The following is a 20919-nucleotide window of genomic DNA, read 5'->3' on the forward strand; positions in this document are numbered from 1 at the left end:
GACTCGATGATCTTAGAGGTCTTTTCCAACCTTAATGATTCTATGATTCTATGACTCAGTACATTTTAGAAATCAAATGCTGCCAACTTAGAAATAGTGGAATGGAGACAAGAGTTCTGTTGTTCTGTTACAAAAAGTAACAAAAAGGATACAGACATCGATCAGCATTCTGCAGTGGATTGCGTGGGGTAAGGTGGTGTAAAAGATATGGAAAGGGGGCAATTGTTTTATAGTTTACTCAGGGAGTCAACATTCAGATGGTCCTAGATGCCCTGAAATCCACTAGCACCACTAAGAACACGCCTGCCTATGTGAAAGTGTGCTCCCCTTCCCTCCCCTCAACCTGACCTTTATCTCCTTTACAGGAGATTTGGCTCCTGTGGCCATCTCCCCCGGCTCAAGCAGTAACTACCAGGGGCAGTCTTAATAGATGCTGGTCGTGATAGCTGCGTGTGGCTCAAAGTGGATTCAGGAGCCAGATAACACCACAATAGCCAAAGGCTATTGTGAGCAATGTGCCCACCTAACCACAGTGATCGGTATGCAAATATGACTGAGGCAATCATCTTACCCCCATAAATAGCGAGCAGCCCAAGAGCCCTTTGAGCTCTCCTGCACGGCAGTGGACTGCACAACAGAATCTCCCCTTGAGTAGGGACACCTCTCAAGGTTACCCCTTGAGGTTGAGAGATGCCTTGCTGCAACAGATCCTCGGTAGGTGACTAACAGCATGCTAAACTTTGAAATCTTAGCTAAGCGATATAGAGGATTGATTGTGCATATGTAATCCTTTAGACATAAACTGTTGATCAAGTCTGGGACTAGGACTGGATTCAGCCACACCTAGACTCCTCTCTGAGAAGGAGTTTAGAAAGCAAGGGGGTCCTTTCTGAACCTCATGACTCAACGGGAAGGTCTCCCTGACAGTTTTGCCTGACCCTGTCCCCTATGCAGTAAATAATCAAGTGTACCTTGCCATTGAATCTTGTTAAACCACTGTTGCATTTACCACTGAACTTTGTTAACTCACTGTTTTATATCAATAAAGTATATTTTCGCTTCTCTCTTATGAGTGAAGTGCACTCTCACTCCATCTGCAACAGCCTATCTGTTATCGTTCTACGGATGTTCATATTAAAGACAGCTGTCTCTCACAAACCTGAAATGAGCTGTTAATTCCATATGCGAGCGTAGTATCTGGCAGCAGGATATACACTTCACTTGGAAGGGGACCTCTTTGCACAGAGATATCAGAAGGTTCTTTGCATAGGATGGGAAAGGTAGAGGAAGGCCAGCCTTCATTTCATCTATAATATGGAATGGCAGAAAGTGCAACTACATGTTAAAGACTTCTTTCATAGTGCTTCAGCTCTCAGACAACATAGTTACAATTGTACTCGTTTGTCACAGGGTTCAGAAAGCAAGTTACCACGTGTCAGCTGAGTCACAGTAATTGTGCAATGGAAGCTTTAAATAAAACTGCATTAATTTTTTAAACTTCTGTAACAATCGTATCTGAATCTGTTTGCATCTTGCTTTTTCATACTCCGTGACTGACTCTACTTCCCTTTTCCTCCTTCTACAAGGTCAGGTCAGATATCTCTCCTAGGAAGGTTCTTTTTGATCTTCTTCCCCTCCATCTATCACCACCTGTCTACTCTTACTACATACACTTTTGTTTAAAGCCATAGTGCGTTTAAAAAAAAGAAGAAAGTATGCAATTCATTTAACAAGTTCCCACATACTCTGACCATCTCTCTTTCCCATCATCAGTGTTAATTCTCCTTAAATTTTTAGGTGCAGGACTTTCTGTTGTTCCGAGTACATACTCCATGTCTAACTCCAAGTACCAGCAGAATAAAAAGTTTTCTATTGAAAAGAGAATGGGAAACGGCTTATGAACTATATATTGCTGTTAATGTTCTGCATCTTAGGAGGCAAATTCTCTTTGAATTTTCTGTTTAGTAAGATGTGATCATCAGCAGGCAGTAATTTGAGGTTATGCCTTTCAACTAACTTCACTGCCAGATCTTACAGACCATGCTGATATTAGTCATGAAGACCTACCAATGCAAAAGAAAAAATGGAGCACTTGCTTTTTTGTTCTGAGCTAAGTGCTATCCATCTCTAAAGAAGAAAACACTATTTTGTGCTTTTAATCTTTTCAAAGCAATAGCTACCCAGTAATCTTTTTTTAAAACCTATGGCCTGATTTTAAAGGCATCTACAGTCAGCACATTCGGAATTAATAACCTATTTGAGAGTAAAAGTACATTAGATTTACAATACATGAGAACTCAGAACTGTGCAGCTGATTGTCACTTCCATGAAGATGGCAGTACTGACTCAACCTGCAGGAAGACTCCTTCAAAGCCTGTCTTTACTGTATAATTCCTGCAGCCACTCTGGGGGGAGGGCAGAAGTAGAAGATATAGTTATGAAGATGAGAAATAACTAAACCAATCCTTCTGACCATGTAGGCTTATCCTGAAAGCTACACTATCTAAAATATGGCAGCTTCTTGAATAAGAAGTCAACTCCATCTATCTCTCATCTGTCTCAGTCATTTACCTAACATTAAAGTAAATGCTTTAATGCCTATTGCTTATGTCAAAGCTAAAAAGTCAGTACAGCTATGATGGTCATTAACCCTGCTTTCAAGACCACGACCAGACAGGTATCTTCTGTGGAATCTAGTAAGTATGGTTCAGGATGTTACCAGCTCACAACATAACCAGTATTTTAGCCTTCAGTAGCAATGCGGCCAGTGCAAGGCATCAGACCAGCAGCACAGTTCCAGCCAGGCAGGCTAAATTTGCAATTATATGGAGAAGAAACTTTCACAGGTCTTTTCCATCAGGAATGCCAAGGACTCTGGCAAGAAAAATAGCCTCCAGCAGACTTCAGACAGTACAGTAAGGGGAAGGAACATCACAGCCAGTCTGACTGGAATTGAAAAAGAAATTTACGTGTTTTGGTCCAAGTTCCTATCAACATGCTAAATGTAAACTTATTTAGGACAGTAGTTGCACAGAGTCACTGGAGGATGAGAGGCTTATATAAGAGACAAAGGAAAGTCTGCTTCTCATTACAGCAACTGTGACGGAGGAATCGTTTCTACACAAAAATATTAATTTCAAAGCATCTCCTCTTACAGAACTGTATCACATTTAAGACCTTAAAAGAAAAATAAGAATTCATTAAAAACAAACTTAAAAACCTTAAGCTTTTTTACACAGCAGAAAAATGTAAGTCACTTCATACCATAAGGATCAACTATCAGAAGGAATGAAAAACAGTACACTTAGTAGCAACATACCACTCAATTTAGAAACCTGGAGGAAGTGGTTCTTCCCTGACATATGCTGCAAGCATTCATCTCTGTTGGTGAAAAGGAGGAAGCAGTTTGGGCATGCAAAACACTGAATATGCTGTGGAGGGAGATCTTTTTTATGTCCATCATTTTCATTTAGCTGGAAGAGAAAATGATCTAGTTAGGAAAAAAAAAAAAGGTCAAGAAACCACTCCCAGTTCTCCTCATGTCCTTCCATTCCTCTATCCCTTCTGTGGTAATATTTTCACTTTTAGGTTTTCAGCTACCACATCTATGTGTATCTACAGCCTACCCCCATATGCACTTCAGCTCGTGAGACACAAGGGACTGGCCAAACTGCCACTGTCAAACTCAGCTACTCATCCTTACCACACTGGCAACTTTTCCATTCCCTTCTTGCACCACTGGGAGCAACCACCTTCCCCAGGAACTATGGGCTCCACCAATCTTAGCTAGTCCCTTTACCCTGCTCTCAGAAAACGCTCCTTCTGTCATTAAAGCAGCTGTTTTTCCTCATGTCAGTTCTTCCCTAATCTTGCTAACCTCCAACTTCTCAAAATGCTGCTCCTCAGAGTAGCCTGACAGGCCCGTGACTTATCGAAGTCAGCTCCTTCCACCCCCTTTGCCCTCTACATCAACTTCAGATCTCTGCCTTCAGGGCAAAAATCCTTTAATTTTGCTTCTGATGTTTTTTGCTTACTCCTTTCTTATGTCACTCAAAGAATCTTCATGATATGCTTATGCTTTCTTCCACAGCTTTGTTTAGGATTATCTCCCCATCCTTACACACCAAAATAATCCCATCTTCTTGCCTGCTGCAAGAGCCACTCCCTTCCCCAAACTTGTCTAACTCCTGCTAATGCCCCTGGACACACCACAGGCACACAACTTGGAAGCAATGGAAAAAGAGCAGGGACAAACTATGATGCAGTCTTTCAAGCTTGTCAGGTATGACTATGCATCAGGAGTTACTACTACTAGCTAATAGTCGTCCAATTTTCAGAGTATCTAAAACTTCCCCTGAATTTAACACAGCTTCTGGAGACTCTGTGGGTACACAACAATATTTATTAAACCACTAAACTTTGAAAATGCTATCTATTATCTAATTCAACACCAGACTGCTTAAATGAAACCATGCACCCAGAAGATAACACCTGTGCATCTGTCATTGAACTGAGAGGTTTTACAGTGGTAAGTTAAGAACAGAAGAGAGAGAGCATTATCAAAAAAAAAGAAGTGAAAAGAGTGGTGGTAGGGAGGAACAACAAAAAAAAAAGCAAATACTATTAGCTTATATTCAAATCATAACTCAAATGTTAAGATTATCCTTTTCCCTTCTGTAAGTTAACTAGTGAGTAGCAGCAAATACATCTGTCAGAGACTGGAAACAGAAGAAAGAGTTGAATCTGAATCACTCAAGTTTCTCATTCTGTTGCCTTTTTCTCCCTCATCGCCTTTCTGCCGCTTCTCTTTACCATCACTTATTTCACCCTAACTTCTCGTCTTTATCTTTCATAGTTTTGGAGATGCAAAAAAAGAGAATACTTTTTGACAGCACCAATAGAGGGACAAGAGGTTCAAGACAGAACTTATGGTCCTCTCGAAAGTACGCTGGAAAGTACAACCTAATGGTCAGATCTAATGGGAGTACTGTCAGGATACACCAGGTGTTTGAAATACAGCAGAATAAGAAAAACTATCTTGAAGACTAAAAGAAGAGAGGGGAGAGAAAGAGGGTTAAAAGGAAAAAAATATCAGTGCATAATTATACATCTTGAAAACGCTCTACTACATTCAGTCAGGAGAGTTACTTATCCTTATGATCTTGCCTTAGATAAAAGATGATCACTGTACTGCTGAGAGGTTGAAAATCTTTTGCAGCATATCACACAGGCAACAGCATTATTTGGGGGTCCATGTAATGTGACTGTTGGGTCACAAGGAGAATGATCAAACCTGGAAAGGAAGAAATAATTAACAAACTAGTCCCCTCTAAATAGTCAAAATGTTTTTTTAATGGGAAAAATTCTGTCTTTTGAAGCTGTTGGACAAGAACCTATCAAATCAACCTAAACTGTAAAATTCCTCACTTCCCCTATTATTAACTGTATCAGTTGAAGTATCCTGTAAAGAGGTGATTCTCCCTGCAGCTTACCTGTTATAATGACCACTTTACAGAGGAATCATACTGTTTTTAAGAGCAAGAGAACTAACAAAGCCTTGATTTCCTACAGAGGGATTTAAAAAATTTATTTATTTTTACCTCCCTGCACTAGTTCTAGCTGGGATGGAGTTAATTTTCTTCGTAGCAGCTTGTACGGTGCTGTGTTTTGGATTTTTGAACAAGTGTTGATAGCACACGGATGTTTCAGCTATTGCTGAGCAGTGCTTGCACAGCGTCAAGACTTCCTCTGCTTTTCAGACTGCCCCGCCAGCGAGTAGGCTGGGGCTAGGCAAGATGTTGGGAGGGGACACAGCTGGGACAGCTGACCTCAACTGACCAAAGGGATATTCCATACCATATGACGCCGTGCTCAGCAATAAAAGCTGGGTGAAGGATAAAGGGGCGATGTTCGGAGTGATGGCATTTGTCTTCCCAAGTAACCGTTATGTATGATAAAGCCCTGCCCAGCAATGGGAATTCCTTATTTTGCTTTGCTTGCGTGCGCTGCTTTTGCTTTAGTTATTAAACTGTTTTTATTTCAGCCCAGTTTTCTCCCTTTTACCCTTCTGATTCTCTTCCTCATCGAAATGTGGGGGGAGTGAGTGAGCAGCTGTGTGGGGCTGAGCTGCCTAGCAGGGTTAACCCGCAACGCTCCCCTCAGCTTCTCTCCTTACCATCTTCCCCATGACACATTCACTAGTTAAAACGCAGTATATGCTGGAATTGACCCCAGACACAGTGAGGGCTGACTAGCGATGATCAGCTATGAACAGATGTCTGGCCTATAGCTCTTGCTCCTCTTTCCCTTCATTAGGGGCATTTTTTTAATCTTAATATCGAGTTGTATACATTAGCCTTTTGCTCTTTTTCAAGTTTGGATGAAGAAATAACAGAACCGGAGAACAGAAATCTTGTTTCTCAAAAAAAATATTAAAAATGCTCAACAAGAGGAAGAAACCAATTCTGACTGAAAACAAAAAAACAACCAACCAGGAAGTTCCTCACATCATCTATATAAAATCCATTAACATATTAATCTGCTCTCAAATGGAATTTTGTCACTATAGGCAGTTTAAAGTAGACTTGATGCTGACATCCTAAGTTCAAGCGTGTTCTTTCATTATTATTTCTTACTCTTGCACTATGTCCTTACCTTTGAAGGTGACCTAGGAGAAGATGTCCGTTATCAAACTCTCTGTTGCAATGCATCACAGGACAAGATATGGGACTGCTGTTGACTTGCATCTGACCTGCCCTCTTATAAATACCCCTTTTTCCACTGTTAACGGTGCCTGGTTTGAGACCTGTGTTATCAAACAAAGCACTTATCCAGAATCTGAATTATAGAGGCTTGAGAAAACAAACAAAATAACACACAAGTCCTAAAGCATTTAAAAATCAAGTTGTATCAATTCTTAAAAGCAAGTTAACAATGCACTGTAACTCAATCCTACTGCAGTAAGTCTGCTCTTTCAGTTGAAGAATCTGTCTCTTCAATCCCCAGCAGGATTACTTTTCAAACACTTTGACACCCTTCCTCCAGGTCCTCCAGGCAATATTTTAAATTGATTGAATTTCCTGAAGTTATACTTACTTATGTAGACATCTTCCTGAGCAACAGTTCAACACTAATATTTTTCCTTCTAGCAACTTTGCTTATATAAGTAGTTAACACTGCCTTAGTGGTTTTTAGACTTTGTATATTAAATTTTTTAAGCAGCAAAACATTAGAATAATAGCTTTTATGGAAGTGAGTGTATAAGAACTTTCAAATGCCACACTCTAGCAAAGTTAATATTGTCAGATTTGGTTATGCATAAGAGGCACCTGCAAGCTCAATGTAGTACTGCTCAAAGCAATTATCACATGTTCTATTCTGCAATGCACAATTTAAAAAACGTATCACTGAAACTTAGCTTCCTATTCTTACCTGGCATTTTTAACCACTGGTCCACACATAATCTTGCAGCTTCTGTGTCACTGTGTTCCCGAATAAATTCTAGTTCTTGCAACCCGTGAGCATATTGGGAATCAACTTTCTCCTGAAGGGGAAAACGTATCAGGCAAGGTGGAGATCAAATTTAAATATAAAATTTAAAAAATAAAAATTAAAAAATTTCAAGATTAGGGGGGGTGGGAGGGGTGCGGAAACTTACAACTTGACTGACTTCTATATAATACAATAAAGATGGAATGTAACAACAATTAAAAAAATTGAAAAACAGTACTAATTTTCGTGCCCTTAATAAAAGCTACAGTTTACGTCAATTTACTTTTACTGCACCTACTGAAGTTTCTGAAGCATGTCCATAATCAAGAAGATTTTTAAGATTATAAGATTATAAAAAGAAAAAAATAATAATGAAATTAAAAAAAAAGGGCAACACAAAATGATTATTGAAACCAGAAAGTCAATTTATTCCACTGCCGAGGCAAGAAAAAAAAAGGCAGTTTCACTTTGAAGAGTAATTTTAATTCTGCAGATTGCATTACCTGATGAGGAGTGAGGAGCCGCCCAGCAGGAAAATATTCATCATTAACAAAAGGATTTTTTAGCCTTCATTCTCAGACTACTTTAAAAGCTACACAGCTACCTCTGACTCCACTTTACAGTTGAAAAACTGTATGTGGAGACATTAACAGATTGCCAAATTCTAAGTGGAGGAGACAGGAGAGGGATGTAGGCCTCTGGACTTCAAGACTACCTTGGACTATATTTAACAGCCTTTTACTCTGTTGTATTACAGTTGCATAGTCTATTGTAGACTATAACAAGCTATAACTATAGTACAATTATGTGACTTTAAAAGCCATTAACAGTGTTCAGAAAATTACGCTGCAAAGTCAGCATGTTCCACAAATACTGGATTTGCATTTGTCCCTGTTGAATTTCATGAGGTTCTTGTAAGCCCATTCCTTCAAGCTGTCCAGGTCCCACTGATAGCAGGCCTACCTTCAAGCCTATTGACTGCACCTCCCAGTTTGTAATAAACATAAAAAAAATCTATGCCTTTCAAATGGTTGCACAATACAATTAATAGGAATCAACTTTAAAATTATGCCTTATACATGGAAAATTTTATGCCATTATAAAATATTACCTGATACAGAGATTTAATGTGACAAATAGCTTCCCAAAAATCTCAGACAAAAGCAGGCAGATAACTAGGTTTGCTGCATGGTGGTTTCTGATAACTGTTATTTTTCAATTATTTAACCAGAAAAATTGATGCTAAGGTCCCTCTGCTATACATACGAACAAAAGAAGAAGTTTTTGCCATTGGCTTGCATGAAGTTTGGGGTTTTTTTCCCCCCCCTTAGGAACTGCAGTAAGACTAGCAAATTGATCAGCTAAAAGCCACTGAAGGGACAAAGTCTGTATCATGTTTCAAATGATGCCTCAGAAGCAAAAATCTCTAGTTGCTAGGACCAGGTCTGGCTCACCAATCTTTTTATTTAGTTAGTAGTGAAAACACACACACTCATGACTACGAGGCCTGTATTATGCAATGCTACTGACACAAAATACGTCCAGTACCTTAAAGGCTTTGTTTTTCTCTTCTTTTTGCTGTTTTTCTACTTCAACATGGCGTGCCAGACGATCCAAGGTTGACGCAACTCGTTCTTTCTGATAGTCAATGTGATCTTTACGCTTTGTATTTCTCTACAATTGAAAAGTTAAACTTTTATTTGGTAATTGTTAAGTAACAGGCACTAATACAGTGAAAAGTGATGCCCAAGCATCAGGACGTAATTCAGTACAGACACTCCAATCCTAAGTTCCGTGACCTATCTTGCTAGTTTTCTCTTCCTATTTACCAGTATCTGTAGCTTCTGTTAAAAAACAAAACAACCCCCACTCCCCTACATATTCAAGGCAATTCAACATCAACGTTAGTCTCATCAAAGCACTAGAAGGAACATGGATGATTGTGCTGGGTGTCCTAGAAGTCTCCAACAAATTAAAAATTAAGTAAATTCTTCTAAGTAGGTAAACAAAATTCCTAAAGATTTCAAAGCCAACGTGCAGCCCATCTGAAAAACTGAGAACTGATACCATTCTTGCTCTAAGACATTGCCCGGTATTTTCAGAAAGGCAGATCATTAGCTTTTTCTAGCATAAGGGACAGGCCATACACTGTAGTTTGCTCCTGCTACATGATCAGCTCTAGCAGTCATCACTGTGGAGTGAGCCTGTGCACGTACAGAAGACCCATCTTTCCTTAAGAACCAGGTTTATTACACAGCCTCTAGTGCAACACTGGAAAACAGAAGTCAAGAGATGGCCACTGCTGCCAAAAACAACTCTAGTAGAGTCATTCTCAGTCACTGTCCCTCTCAAAGGCCCCGCAGAGTAAGCGCAATAAGCTTGGGGGATACATGAACTGACCAGCCTGCTTCTGACTCATACATTCTTAGGAGGCATTATGAAGAATAAGGCTGAGTTAAGACCAGGTTGTCATCAGAATAAGGTCCTCCAACCTATAAACTGCTCCTAAAAAGTTGTTTTAGAAGGAAAAGGCCTGGGAGTAGGCCAGATACATTTGCAGGCTAGAGACTGGACACACTGACTTCTGAGGTCACTTGTAAAGTGACCTTTTCTTCGACACACTTGCTAAAACCACTCCAAGCCAACTAGAAGTTCCAAGTCCATTTCAAGAAGGCAAAAAATGGCTCTCGAAAAAACAAAGTGTTGGCATTCTTGCCTTCGACTCAACAGTAGGTAAAAATGAAGAGACTTTAATGTTGGTTTATTTATTTATTACTTGTTAAAAATACCTCTAACAAGTTTTTTGTGAAGAGTAACTGATGGGAAAAAATACAAGAGACTAGTTATTTTATTCAAATGAGAAGTCCCAAAATACATTACAACATACTCACGTGAACATAAGAACTGCTGTTAGGTTCTTCATCCTCACTACTGACAAGATCAATGCATTCAAGTACAGGTCTTAAAGGTCCTTCCTGAAAAAAAGTGTTAAAAACACACACACAAAAGCATTAAATTGTCTTCCTCAGAGATAAAACGTTGGATGCATTACAGCACATTGTCAGCATTAGCAATACCTGAAGGAGAATTTCATCAAGGTTTCAAGAGGGTGCAGTAATGAAATTCCTGCATGGCAGCTTTTCCACTTAACAGACTAATCCACAAAATTGGTAAAACATGCAAATAAATAAGTATTCACAAATAATTAAAATATCAACTTAACATATAGGTATCAACTAGGAAAAAAAAAATCAAATTAACAGTCTTGGCTTGCTTAATAACCTTATATTCTTCACCTTCTCAGTCAACTTAGATCTACATTTTTAAAGATACACAACTTGCGCCATTAATTCAATGGTAATAGGGTAGCAAGCTGTTACCAAGAGAGGAACAGTCTTAAATTTCACTAAGCAATGCTAAATAGTTTCTCAGGGTTTGTTTTGGTTTTGTTTGTTTTGAAAAGACACAAATTAAATTCCAACTCCAAAAATGTGGTGGGTTGACCTTGGCTGGACGCCAGACCCAATACAAAAAGAAATTAAACTCCTTAGGCATTTCAAACATTAAGAAAGTGGGAAACAGTTTCATACACATTTAAGCCCTGAAGGCTACCGCTTTGTCCTGGTTTCAGCTGGGATAGAGTTGATTTTCTTCCTAGTAGCTGGCACAGTGCTGTGTTTTGGATTTAGCATGAGAATAATGTTGATAACACACTGATGTTTTAGTTGTTGCTACGTAGTGCTTACACCAGTCAAGGACCTTTCAGCTTCCCGTGCCCTGCCAGCGAGAAGCTGGGAGGGGGCACAGCCAGGACAGCTGACCCAAACCGGCCAAAGGGATATTCCATACCATGTGACATCATGCTCAGTACATAAACTGGGGGAAAGCTGGCCGGGGCGGGCCACTGCTCGGGGACTGGCTGGGCATCGTTTGGCCGGTGGTGAGCAACTGCATTGTGCATCACTTGCTTTGTATAGTCTATCATCATTATTATTTTATTTCAATTATTAGACTTTATCTCAACCCACGAGTTTTCTCACTTTTACTCTTCCGAGCAGCTGCGTGGTGCTCAGTTGCTGGCTGAAGTTAAACCACAACACTTTCTGAGCAGATATTCCATAAGCGGGTTACAAGTGTCTTCTCTGTACTGGAATCACAATAAGGGGGAAGGTCATTTTATTTTAAAAGAAAACACATTTCACACCATTCACACCACATACTCAAAAGCACAGAGACACACGTCCAAATAGTCTGTCCAGCATTCAGCTGCAAAGATGTGCATCCAGGAAGCCTGGTCAGGACTCCATGCAGCAATATGGAGGACAGAGGACCCTGGCTATCAACAAGTACTTCGGACTTCTCTATTCTTCCTAGCTTGGCAGCCATGTGCTCCTTTCGCATATTTCCAATCTTTTGTCTCTCTCCATGCTGCCCCTCCTCTGTGAGTCACTAAAGGTTATTGATTGTTTTTGTCTCCTCCTTAGGATGTCTTAAGGCTCTAGCCTTGATCTTTGTCTTCTGCAATCACCTTAATGGTTTAAGCCTGGTTTTAATTTGTGTGAATGCTGTCCCTTGCTTTCCTTATCTGAGTGTCTTCAGAAACTTCGTGTAGATGGTCTGTGACCTCAATGACCTGCTAGTCTAGGTAGTATCAACACCAGTTGATTTACACGCCTTCATATGACTCCTTTTTTCCCATTCTGTCTGGTGCTTTCACATGCTCACGTGTGTGTGTATATTCCCATTCACTCTCCATTCATACCAATTTTAACATTTCTACTACAGGCTTCTGGTTGGCACAAATACGTGGAAAATACATGGATATTTGAAAAAGCAAACGGAGAAGAAAAATTAAAATCAGCAACCCAAACTAAGCACATAGGTCGTAAGTTTTTTAAAGAAGATGTACAAAACAATGTCTAGAGCTCCATCCACACTCACTGCGACAAGTCTTCAGTTTTTGAAGGCAAAAAAAGAAGCACTATGTCCGCATAGGCTGATGTCATGCAAAAAACCCCCCTGTATCATGCTACAACATTATCACATGCCAACTAAATAATCAGTATAATGAACATGAAACAGGATGAGTAAGCCTACATACACCAAACAAAAATATTCCTAGTGGTCCCACGGGTATACATCTTCAGTGAGAGGCAAAGTTAACTAAAATCTCCAGATGCCATAAAAAGTTTCCCATCCAAATTCTGTAAGTTATTATCTAACTTCAAAGTAAGTAAATCAAAACCAAAAGATAGTTTAAGTTTTTGGTAGGGGGGTGGTGGTGGTTGGTTTTTTTAAAAGTCTGTACATGCAATGCCATCTACCTCATATGACAGTTTTTGACTGAACTGCATTTGTCTGGCAATATTGCTGGCAGATACCACAGAGCTGTTGTATACTCCAAAGGTATTCTTTATTTGTTAGAAAGTTAAATTTTCTAGGCAGAAGGACTTCCGATAGTCAGCAGACTGACTTCTTGAAGAGGTGCAGTACTATTATCCACCATCTCTGCCATACATTTGCAAATGTCCTCAATGTCTTAACAATCAACCAACTAGGGCAAGCTAGGAAGATTTATTGCCTCATGAGAAGTAGCGAAGAGCAGCATGCAATTCTCTCTGCTGTCCTTACTACATCTCATTCTTTACATTCTTCCACCTTTCAAGGCTGTAAAGCTGTTCAGCTGGCCAGGCATAAACAGTCCTCACTGTCTCACTGGGGAGGAAAAGGGATGAGATCTTGGACAGATGACAAAAGCTTATATGAATCAAGCTGCAGGCCTCAAATTACCCCATAAGAATGCTTAACTTTTTATGATTAAATAAATAAAGAGAACATGGTTTTCTAAATGAAATCTAAAAAAAAAAAATCCATGACAGATGCTTTTGTAGAAACTGACCACCTCTATAAACTTACAAGAAATTAAATCTTTATTAAACAACAGGTGTTAGCAAGTAACAGTTCAAAGACACACTCAGAGCACCTGACTGTCCAATCAGTTCAATAATGTGTTTTGAAGTGTTCAACTCTGATCCTAACAGCTGTAGCTTCTTCAAATGCAGAGATTTTCCTTATTTCTGTTTACTTACTCCCTGGGTTCAGCAACTAATTAGAAGTTAGGAAACTGGCAGCTGAAAAGCAGAGTAAGTCATATGACAGTTTTTGACTGAACTGCATTTGTCTGGCAATATTGCTGGCAGATACCACAGAGCTGTTGTATACTCCAAAGGTATCCTTTATTTGTTAGAAAGTTAAATTTTCTAGGCAGAAGGACTTCCGATAGTCAGCAGACTGACTTCTTGAAGAGGTGCAGTACTATTATCCACCATCTCTGCCATACATTTGCAAATGTCCTCAATGTCTTAACAATCAACCAACTAGGGCAAGCTAGGAAGATTTATTGCCTCATGAGAAGTAGCGAAGAGCAGCATGCAATTCTCTCTGCTGTCCTTACTACATCTCATTCTTTACATTCTTCCACCTTTCAAGGCTGTAAAGCTGTTCAGCTGGCCAGGCATAAACAGTCCTCACTGTCTCACTGGGGAGGAAAAGGGATGAGATCTTGGACAGATGACAAAAGCTTATATGAATCAAGCTGCAGGCCTCAAATTACCCCATAAGAATGCTTAACTTTTTATGATTAAATAAATAAAGGAGAACATGGTTTCTAAATGAAATCTAAAAAAAAAAAATCCATGACAGATTTGCTTTTGTAGAAACTGACCACCTCTATAAACTTACAAGAAATTAAATCTTTATTAAACAACAGGTGTTAGCAAGTAACAGTTCAAAGACACACTCAGAGCACCTGACTGTCCAATCAGTTCAATAATGTGTTTTGAAGTGTTCAACTCTGATCCTAACAGCTGTAGCTTCTTCAAATGCAGAGATTTTCCTTATTTCTGTTTACTTACTCCCTGGGTTCAGCAACTAATTAGAAGTTAGGAAACTGGCAGCTGAAAAGCAGAGTAAGTTGGTTTCAAGCCTAGGAAGTTCTAGTGACCAGAACAGTAAATTCAATTTAACACAAGTAATATTACACTTATTTACATGTTGTTTGCATACACAAAACACTTTTTTCCTCCCAAATTCCATGCCTCTTACTACACAATTTTTGTGTACTACTTTTTGGGTTGCATTCCAATTTGAACACAAATGCAGTATGGTAATTCTTTAAAATGACTCCTCAAAGATATACACCCTTATTTTCCACAAAAATAAAATGGGGGGTGGGGGGGTGTGCGGAACAAACCACCACACCATCTGCCTACATTCACTCCTGAATAATAAATGCTATATTTGGGACTTGCATTATTTAGGCTAGTTTATGTTTCATTGGTTGGTAGTTTAACCTTTAGATGAAGATTAAAAACAAATACTGAAATTAAGAGTGTAAGAACTACAATCCTGGGTCCGATCAAGAACTCATCTGCACTACAAAAGATTACGTTGAGAAAGTAAACTGTTTTCCCCAATTCTTATAAACCTATCCCAAGTATATCCACTCAGCAACTGCTTAAGTCAATATATGAGAAACCTTGATTGAAAGCCATCATTATATGTCAAAACACTGGTTTAGATCCATCCCAGCTGAGTGCCATTACATAAAAAAGACTCCAAATACTACTTCTAAAGAGACAGTGATTTCAGCCTGGGCTCGTCCTGACAGCAGTACTCCTCTCTGCCAAAAAGTGTTCATACCAAAATGAAAGCAGAAGTTCAAAGCCTCTTTATTCAGTGGCCCAAGATGGAAATCATCCTCATGGAGGGAGACTGAGCTTAGGACTACTCTCCCCTTTAAACGTTCACAGAGGCCTTCTGAGTATTTCATGCAAGCCATAGCTTCAGATGGCCTTTCTGTATTTTTAATCTTGATTGGAGAAGTAGCGCCAGGTGAAATATCCTTTTTCCAGCAAGAGAGAGCAGGTATTGCTAGCAAACATTTCCAATTGATACTGCAGTACCACACGCAGGGAAAGTTCTCAACAGCAGGAATTTAGCTTTTGCTCTGTTGGCTCACCTCCGCACAGGGTGAGTCCCAAATTGAAAGTTAAGAGAAGTTGAATTTCTTAATTTTTTCCAACTGGTTAAACTAAATAGTAACATAATGCAAAGATAGTGCCAACCCTGAGGATTCCATCACTGTAGAAGAGTTAAGAAGCCGAGGATCAGTTAGTTTCATCCAACTCTTTGTACCTCCCCACAAGATGAACACGATCAGCTGAAAAGTATCTTGGCATGAAAGAGCCTGAGATTACAGAAGAAACAACATGGACAAGCACTCAATGAACAGCTGAAAGTTGTGGCCTCTCTAGCTGACTATACTGGCATACTTGGCACCCTGAAAGCCATCAATGCTCAGTACTAAGATATGGTCAGTCTTCACATCTTATAAGCAGATCCTTCACATTCAAAAAACCTCAAAAAACCCAAACACCCCTCCCATGCTCCACTTCTCAATTATGTCTCTAAACAATCTTCAAAAGCCACTCTTTTCACCAACCAACAGCCACGCCACTGAACAATAAACCAATGGCTAAATTGCAGCTATTTCGGTTACTAGAAGAATTTCTAGTTTTAATTGATAGAAAATTATCTTTTGAGTCTCCAGGCAGCTGTGGTGTCTCTGCTGTTATTCATAGCTTTGGTTGAAAGCATTAACATTAAATCAACAAAGCTGTAATTTCACTATGCTATGCAAAATACCAATTGTAACAGTTAATATAATCAAATCTGTTTAATTGGTGGCTGGTAAAGATGGAGCCTCATATTCATCTCCATGGACAGTTCCTTCTCAAGGAGTTCTGTGAAGCCCATTTTTACTGCCCCCAGAAATTTTCTCAAAGAGTCCTAAGCTATGGTCTCACTTTCTTCCCCTCCCTCATTTCGATCAATCTCTGGGTAATCAGGCCTAGCTAACAGACACCTCGTCCACTGATACATCATGTAAGGTTTTTGGTTTGTTTGTTCCATTTTTAGCTTTACGTACATTCAGACCAAATAGCCAGTTTACTTAAAAAGCACAATTAAACTTTTGCATAGTTATATACACACTAGCATACAGAAAGCGTGAAACTAGCTTTCAATATATGTGACCACAGACTTAACATATCTTTGCCAAAATAATTATGCGAGCATAATTGTGTATACACATGTAAACACACAAATTATCATGGAACAAGCTTACATTAAAATAAATTAAAAAAATCGGACACAAGTTGTACTATTCGTGCTCTAAATCTTTGTCCCAGCAGATTTCCAACTTTAAGACTGCTGAGTAACTGACCAATGTTGTGAACCAACATGCACTTAGAAAGTTTTGATTTCTGTAACCTAGCAAATACAAAAATCCAAATCCTTGGCTGACTTGGGCTGCGAGCAAAAATAAAAGTCCTGCTTCAGAGATGCTTTGTAACACCTCTACAATTTTATTCTGTTCCTGCTGTGATGCAACTGAAAGCCAGAGAGACAAATACTTGAGTCTGTATATCTAATATTTAACACCTCAAGGCGAAAGGAAACAAAACATTTAAATGGTAACTATCATGTTTCAACAAATCCCTTGATTTTGGTATATCCCAGGGCCAAGCGTTCTTCAGATATCATTTTTATTGGAAAACAACAATTACAAGGAAAACCAAAAACTTTACATGTTCCTTAAGACCTCTGTAGGAACTCAAAGAACTGCCATTGTTTTTAATGAATCAATTTTTCTAATGTCATTGGTTCCCAAAATAGTCCAGAAGTCCTCTTCAGGTTTGAAATAAAAACAAACATCCATTTGCAAGAAAGTAAGTGGCTGCTCCAACTCCTCCAGGACAGAAAGGGGCAGTATCTTTTGTTACGAAGTGCAGCCAAAACATTGTAAAAAGGAAAAGCTGCAAAGTATATGAAGTATGCTTGTTTTTCCTGGATCTCAACTTGAAATCAATTTAGAGCTCATTATTGAATAAACCAGGGCCTATGGAAGTATGTTTTCCTTGAAATTCAGACTTTTGAAATAAAAATCAATAGTGAAGAAAACCTGGCATAAATGTAACATTGCATCAGAAAATGAAAGTAATTTTTAAATACATAGATCTTCAATTTTCCAGTTGAGTTTTATTTTGGATACATAATCTTTTTATGTACTTAACAAATGTTTACAGAAAATAAACACGAATACCCTCCTTAACAGTGTTTGCCGTTGTAACACAACAAAGGAGTCAGGAGGTATTTAAACACCCCATAAAACTATGTATTATTTTGAGGTTCCACATAGAGTAACAAAGGTAAAAAAAGCACCTGCCTAGGAAAGCCACCAACTTTATCAGGGATAACTTGTATTTTTTTAAAAAGCAGCATAATGATGAGCCTCACCTTTAAAGAAATTAGTCAGAAGAAAATATCAGTGGATCAATGCCATTAAAAAAAACAAACAAACAAACCAAAACAACTCAGGAGTCCAATGCTTTCAGTGCAGACTGTGGCAACTTGAATAATCTGTCTACTTAAGTGCCATAGACCTCATTAAACCTGTGAAACTCTTCACTCTTGCCTTATCCTTCCCAAGGAAACAGAGTGGGGGCCAGACCATCCTATCCTAAGAAATTAAGCCATTAGGAATAATGGCTTGCATTGTTGATGAAATTATATTTTTCTGCTGGTATGCAAAACTTAGAATTTAATGATTTTAAATGGACAAAATATGTTGTAATGCAGAATTAAAAGGTGAGCAATTATGGAATAACAGTTGGAAGTTTCCTGAATGGGGGTGAATCTGACTGTAAAAGCTCAAAAACTCTGGCAGCAGAAGAGATTACTTTTTCTCCATCAAATGAGGACTTTTTGTCATAGTCCTACAGTAAGACTTCAAACACCCCAAGACAAGTGATTGAAAGGGAAAAAAAACCCACAACCCCCCCCACCAAAAAAACCCCAAACCAAACAAAAAATCCCCACACCAAAAAAACACCCAACCTTCAAGAGAAAAAAAAAAAGAAAAACACAAGAGATCACATGGCGTACAACTATTTGTTTTCTCTCAAAACGAGCACAGGTTGAGATATCCAAGTGGCTTCTCTAATTCAATTTATACAGTACCACCTGGTGCACTGGGTCCTCAGGACATGCAAAAAATAGTACTTCAATGATCAGGTAGCATTCATACACAACATTTATGAAGCTTATACACTTCTAGTCATACACATTATTATATGGAAATGATGATCTAAAACTAGCCAAATAGTTTAGAAATCCTTTTGCAAAGTCCAAGTTCACGTTCACTCAGAGGAGCAAATGAGAGATCCAAGGACACATTGCTGACATCAGGTGATGGCCAGGGTCACACACCTTTCCCCTTGTATTCGTCAATGACAACGGTAAGCTCCTCACCCCAAGGTACCAATCCTGCACAAACAAGCCTAAGCACAGTCATCTTCCTATATATAGCAGCCTCTCTCAGAAGCAATCATCACTGGGACCACAAAGGCTCTGTATTATCCACAGGCAAAACCAAGGAAAAAGAGGTAGCAGAAGCATTGATTTTAGCAAGTCTCTTTTCTTTCAATTACTGCTCTTGGTGCTCCAGCAGCCCTTCAATCATTACACATTCAAAGCTATACTAGCTTCCTCGTTCTTTGCCCAGTGTTTCAAGAAAATGAAGCTTATACAATCATGCTACACATGAATGCTTGTGTGTGTGTATATAATGTACTTTGAACTCTAATATTAGTCAATTTTGACCAAATCAACTAAAAGACCAAGAAGTCTCAGACATAATCAACTACTTATATTTTTTGCAAAAATAAACATGTCCCTCATACTTGAGCACCTAAGTACCCCTGCAGAAAAAGTTTGTACATTGAACTTTAATCCAACACCATTCAAAACAGGAAAAACAAAACCCATCTGGTTATTGTTCAACATGAAAAATGAGACAAATCCCTAGGAAGCCAACCATTATTAGTCCTGGCATCAATTAACCACTTGATCTTATTCACATGACTTGTTCCTTAGGAAAAATCATCTTTCTGTTCTTGCATGTATCCCTGCCATCCAGCACCACTTCACTGATGATGGATTGAGGCCAGAACACAGGCAGCATGAAAAACATTCTGCTTTTCTTGGATATTCAACAGATGTAAGTGTCTTAAAGTTACATTCACGTAAGCCACATGTCAACATTAGACTAGGTGTTGTACTGTAGCTATTATACAGCGCTTCACAACTTAAGAAGACTGTTTAAGGCCTCTAGCCCATTATTTCCTTCTTCTTCTAAACAAAGTATAGTGTTTTTTACATTGTTTTGCAGAGTGAGCAGTCCTTTATTTCATTAACTTCAGTGGGACTATTCATGAAGCAAAATGCTATGCAATATGATTACCAGAAAAGTCATCTACAGTGACTTCTCACATACCTCACTGATCACTGTAATCCCCCACTCACCTGCTGGGATACTCAAGTCTATATTCTCTCTATAGGACCAACTGACATCATCTTATACCCTTCCAAAGAAAGGGTAGCTAAAGCTTTAAGATAAACTCGTTATCTGCCACAAAGATGTACAAATTAAATTATCTTTAAATCCAAAAGTAACGCTTTCCATCAAAATATAATCAAGGTCATCAACACAGTACACAAAGACCCCCTCCAATTTATTGGGCTACTGAGAGCATATTTACGATAACAGGCAGTAAGTTTCCAGTTCAAGACCTACTTACTCCAACGAACTCAATCTCATCTTCACTTTCAGAAGTTGATTTACTCTCGTGAATGTTGATAGAGCTACGAGACTCCATTATCTAAACAGAAACAAACCAAAACATACTTCATTTTATTTTGTAATTTTCTTTAACTACACAGCATTTTCCATTTTATGCCTACTTTGGCTTTACAACCTATCTGCACTCAACAAGCCTCTCTATATCATTCACTGACAATTATCAGTAATACCAGAATAAGTGATAACAATTTTGACTCGAACCACGTTACTACACTTTTCCAAATATGCAAAACGTGGCCCAATCTCTACAAAGCATCCCAATACCTATATTCCTCCAGCAGCCATGGCTATAGTGTACAGTGTATAGAGTTCAACAACATGCTTAAGTCTGAACACCTTAACAAGAGACAGACCGGAGCTCTAGCCTAACGGCGCTCTACTACCGCTAGAACACAAAGGACGGTTTAGTAACAGACGCGGAGTGAGTTCAGGCGTAATTAGCAGCTACAGGTATTCTTGATGCCTCTGGCCACTTTAGGACCACAGCAGAGCCAAAAGGCTGAGCTTCCTGCTTCAAAACCAGCGCCGTCCTGCCAAACGAAAGGTCTCCATGAGCGGCGAGGAACCGCGGCCCGCCCGAGGGCGGCCCCGGCAGCACGGACCCACCGAGCGCTTTGCTGACTCACGTTTCGTTACCCGCACGGACACCCCAGCCCCACGACACA

General features: G+C 39.2%; 1 protein-coding gene across 1 annotated transcript in view; it reads right to left on the reverse strand.

Annotated features, from left to right (window-relative positions):
* The window catches only part of ZNF451 (zinc finger protein 451), a 31674-nt gene extending 11404 nt beyond the window's left edge, over positions 1–20270 (reverse strand). Inside the window, exons 1-8 of the mRNA XM_009279738.1 lie at positions 20193–20270; positions 10383–10466; positions 9040–9165; positions 7432–7543; positions 6655–6805; positions 5167–5293; positions 3320–3473; positions 1160–1307 (exon numbers count right to left, since the gene is read on the reverse strand). Coding sequence (XP_009278013.1) covers positions 1160–1307; positions 3320–3473; positions 5167–5293; positions 6655–6805; positions 7432–7543; positions 9040–9165; positions 10383–10466; positions 20193–20270 — 980 coding nt within the window. The remainder of the gene's footprint in view (positions 1–1159; positions 1308–3319; positions 3474–5166; positions 5294–6654; positions 6806–7431; positions 7544–9039; positions 9166–10382; positions 10467–20192) is intronic.
* Positions 20271–20919: the final 649 nt, after the last annotated feature.

This window comes from Aptenodytes forsteri, unplaced genomic scaffold, assembly GCF_000699145.1.
Source record: "Aptenodytes forsteri isolate BGI_AS27 unplaced genomic scaffold, ASM69914v1 Scaffold115, whole genome shotgun sequence".
NCBI classification, from domain to species: domain Eukaryota; kingdom Metazoa; phylum Chordata; class Aves; order Sphenisciformes; family Spheniscidae; genus Aptenodytes; species Aptenodytes forsteri.